Source organism: Cucumis melo, chromosome 10 (genome assembly GCF_025177605.1).
Source record: "Cucumis melo cultivar AY chromosome 10, USDA_Cmelo_AY_1.0, whole genome shotgun sequence".
NCBI lineage: Eukaryota > Viridiplantae > Streptophyta > Magnoliopsida > Cucurbitales > Cucurbitaceae > Cucumis > Cucumis melo.
In genome coordinates, this window is record NC_066866.1 from 4,431,364 (window position 1) to 4,435,421 (window position 4,058).

The 4,058-nt window shown below is 33.8% G+C and overlaps 1 protein-coding gene across 1 annotated transcript; it reads left to right on the forward strand.

Annotated features, from left to right (window-relative positions):
* Positions 1-392: 392 nt before the first annotated feature.
* LOC103488864 (multiple organellar RNA editing factor 1, mitochondrial) lies at positions 393-2,191 on the forward strand. The gene is made up of 5 exons (XM_051090886.1): positions 393-757; positions 1,432-1,529; positions 1,606-1,671; positions 1,780-2,112; positions 2,154-2,191. Exons 1-5 carry the CDS (start codon positions 393-395, stop codon positions 2,189-2,191), a joined length of 900 nt encoding a protein of 299 aa, XP_050946843.1.
* The last annotated feature ends 1,867 nt before the right edge of the window (positions 2,192-4,058 follow it).

Here is a 4,058-nt window from a genome sequence, read left to right on the forward strand (position 1 = left end):
ACCCAACTATTGATCCTCACTAGCAAAGTTTGGGACAATTGTGACTTTTATCGTAAACCCAAATCCCTAGAATTTAATTCGTTCACTCCACGTCCGTCGCCCTTCTCCACTGGGATCATCTTCTTTGTTCGTCCTCTCCATCTCATCTTACTTTCTCCGGCGACCCACCTGCTCTCCGGTGTGCTACTTCCGCTGGTTGTATTCTCTCCTGTCAGCTTCACTTCTTCATCACTTCACGCCACTTGAATCGTCTTCTTCGAATATCTGTGCTTCAGAGTTGTCAACTTTCTCTTGTTTTTTGGTCTTTCTTTTTCTACTGAAAAATGAATGGAAATGTGCAATAACAACCTGTCTCGTTTCTTGTCCATTCCGATTACGCTTTTGCACCGGTGATGGCACTTCATTCACTTCGTCTCCGCCGCATTTTATCCGCTCTTTCCGCCTTCCACCACTATACGGCAGTATCTGGTCAAACCAGCCGCTCTATTTTCTCTCCTTCTGTTCCGTTACTGTCTAAATCTCTGCCTATGATCTCACCACATTGGCCGCTGATATCGTCGTCAATGGCTTCATATTCCCAGTCATCATTTGGGAGCAACAACAAAATTGACAAGGTGGGGTCCGATACATTAGTATTGGAGGGCGCCGATTACCACCACTGGCTCATCATCATGGAATTTCCTAAGGACCCAAAACCCACTCCTGAGGAGATGGTTCGTACCTACGAAGAAACCTGTGCGAAAGGCCTAAATATAAGGTTTGATTTCTTTTATGTAATGAAAAAAAGAACTTTTTGTGTTCTTTTTAGAAGTGAACTTACGTTCTGCCTCTGTTGCCTCCATACTCTCTATTACATGAGAGCCGCAGCTTTGTTAGAATTGTTTCTTCAATTACTTGTGTTAGTAAGTATTCTGTTCTTCGATTGGGACCCATTTCAATGTAGAATATTCTGATATGGATTTTGTTTTCTCGTTTCTTTATTCTGACTCTAGGTGTTGCTATGCTTAATTCGTGTTTTGTTTTTGAAGCCTTCATTCACTACACGTCGATAGGAGATTTATCTATATGGCATTCCCCATAGTATTTTGGGATGATTAATTTTGTTCCTAAGCAGTTTTCAGTCACAACACAAATGCTACAGATATGAAACCACTATATTAAGTTGAATATTAACGAGTATACCTTGATATATTATTCCAAGTAAGAGAAGTAGAGTTTTCATTTCTCTTCCTTTGTTTGTTTGTTTGTTGCTGTTGCATGATCTTCTTATAATGTTTAATCTTTACTATTTTCATACCATTTCTTACCTTTTTCCTTGCATTTAAATGACTTGAAGCTGCTGCAGCTCTAGTCTAGTATTTTGAGACGATGATTAATTTTGATAAAGTTATGCTTTTGTCTAACATTCTTCTTTCCCCAAACCATGAACAGTTTGGAAGAAGCAAAACAGAAGATGTATGCTTGTAGTACTACAACGTACAAGGGGTTTCAAGCTGTGATGACAAAAGAAGAATCAGGGAAATTTCGTGGTAGTTGTTTGATGACATCTAATTACACCTTTCAGATGCCATGTTCAATGCTGATCTTAAATATTTCTTTTACTAGGTTTACCTGGTGTTGTGTTTATATTGCCTGATTCCTACATCGATCTTGTAAACAAGGAGTATGGAGGTATGCAACTGTCCTAATTGACAATGACTAAATTTGCTTCTATCATATATCCTCATGATGAAATTTCGCTTTGATACTAAGTTTACAACTTTATTTTGTAATAATCAGGAGACAAATATATAAATGGAGTCATTATACCAAGAAGACCACCCATTCAATCTGATCAACCAAGATACGAGAGGGTACCTAGATCAACATCGAATAGGCAAGGTCATCCATCCTTCAATCAACAGGGTTCAACGCAAGGAGATGGACGCCATTTCATAGCTTCACAAAACTATTCGCCACAAGGTCCATCCCAAAATCACGGTCCCCCAGGGCCTAGAGAAAGGAGAGATCCTTCACCTATGAATAGCAATGCTCGTGAAGGAAGAGGTCCAATGCCTTTCCATCAAAGGTCCATTGGCTTCCCATCAAGGAAACTACCATTAAAGGGGGCAGGTAAGTTATAACGATTCCATTCTGTCTCGTGTTTCTTGTAGGTAAACAATTAGGGAGTATTTGGGGAGTTGGAATGTAAACAAGATTATTGAAAATCAAAGAGGGGTCGAAATATGTGTCGAATTGAGGGCGGGAACAAAAATGTAAAGTAAAAATGATAGAGAACAGAGTTTAATCAAAAACTCTCTAAACGAAATGAGTTTAATATTACAATTCGAGCTGAAAACATCCGATTTAAACATGGATTTTAGATTACATTAAATTAGAAATTTGGTCTCTTGGGTAAAAGTTAGAATTTAGTCTTTATAGGGTTAGAAGTTAGACTATAGTCTTTATGGTTCAATAGAATTCTTATATTTATGGTTTAATGGAATTCTTATATTTATGTTCTGCTATTAAAGCTATAGGAGGTTTTAATTAAATTATATGGATTATATTTTAAGTTTCTTCTAGTAATTGAGGTAAATTTATTTTTTAATCAATGATTTTTACTATCGTGGCATATTTATAATTTATTAATTATTATTTCTCAACGTCTCCAATAGTTTGACCTGTTAAGGGTCGTTTGATTTAAGGATTTATAGATGACTGGAAATAAAATATGCTTGGTAATAGAGTATGTGAGAATAAGATGTCTGAAAATTAAAAATGACGGTGTTTGATTGTGCATGAGAAATGCTATCAATATTATATGGACAAAAAAATATGTTTGAATTTAATTTATGAAATTACACATAAAAGTTTTTTTTTTTTAATTTAATAGATAAATTAGTTGAACAATATATTAATAAAAATTAATTAATGTGGAAATAATAATAATTTTAACTATAAATACTTGAAAATTGTAATTGATAATTAATTTTTTTAGAAGAAATTGTTAATTAAAATCATAATTAAGAGAAACTATATAAAAAAAATAGAGTATTTGACAAGATATTTATACTTTAAAGAAAATCAAGTGTAATTAATTTTGTTTTTTAGTGGTTTTGTTTTACGCTCTAAATAGTTTGTGTTTGTCAATCATGGAGGGTAACAATTGGTTCATTTTGACGATAATTATTGGCATGCTCATGCTTTGATGACCACTTGTTTACGTTGTTGTTTTTCATAACTTGAGTTAATTATGCGACTGAAATGGGTAAAGACTTTTAGGGGGCGTTTGGGGGAAGGGTTGGATTATGGGGGTTAGGGTTATGTAATCCAACCCCCGTTTGGGGGAAGGGTTATGTAACCCTAGTTTTAACTCCTTAACCCTTCTTCAACCTTTCTTCAACACTTCTTAACCCTTCTTCTAACTTTTCCTCAATCCTTCTTCACAACATTATCATAACACTTTCTTCATAATCCTTCCTCCAAACACATCTTATCATAACACTTCCTCCATAACCCTTCCCACAAGCACATCTTATTATAATCCTAGGTTTATCTTAACACTAGGTTTATCATAACCCTAACCCCCATAACCCAACCCTTCCCCCAAACGGCCCCTTAAAGTTTGTAACAATGTGGTCTTCGTACCTAAATATTAAATATGCAACAATTTTCTTGCACCTCCCAATTTAAATTAATTTCCAATTTTTATTATCATTCGAGTTCATCTTTATTATTTACAAATGATCTTGATTCATAAATATCAATATATTCTCTTTTCATGTTAAGAATAAGTTGTTATAAATAGTAAACTACAATGACTAAATTGATATTTATTAAATTTTAAGGACTTAATTGTTACAAAATTTTGAAGTATTGACTAATATGTAATTGACTTAACTTTCTAAGTGTTTTTCTAAAATCATTTTTTAAAAAATAGCCTTTGACAATCACTTAAAATATATTTTAAAAAATTAGTTTACAAAATACATTAGTTTGAGATAAAAACTTAAAATCTAATTTTTAAAAAATGATTTTCATGCCAAAACGAGTTTTATCAATGGTGTTGACATGAT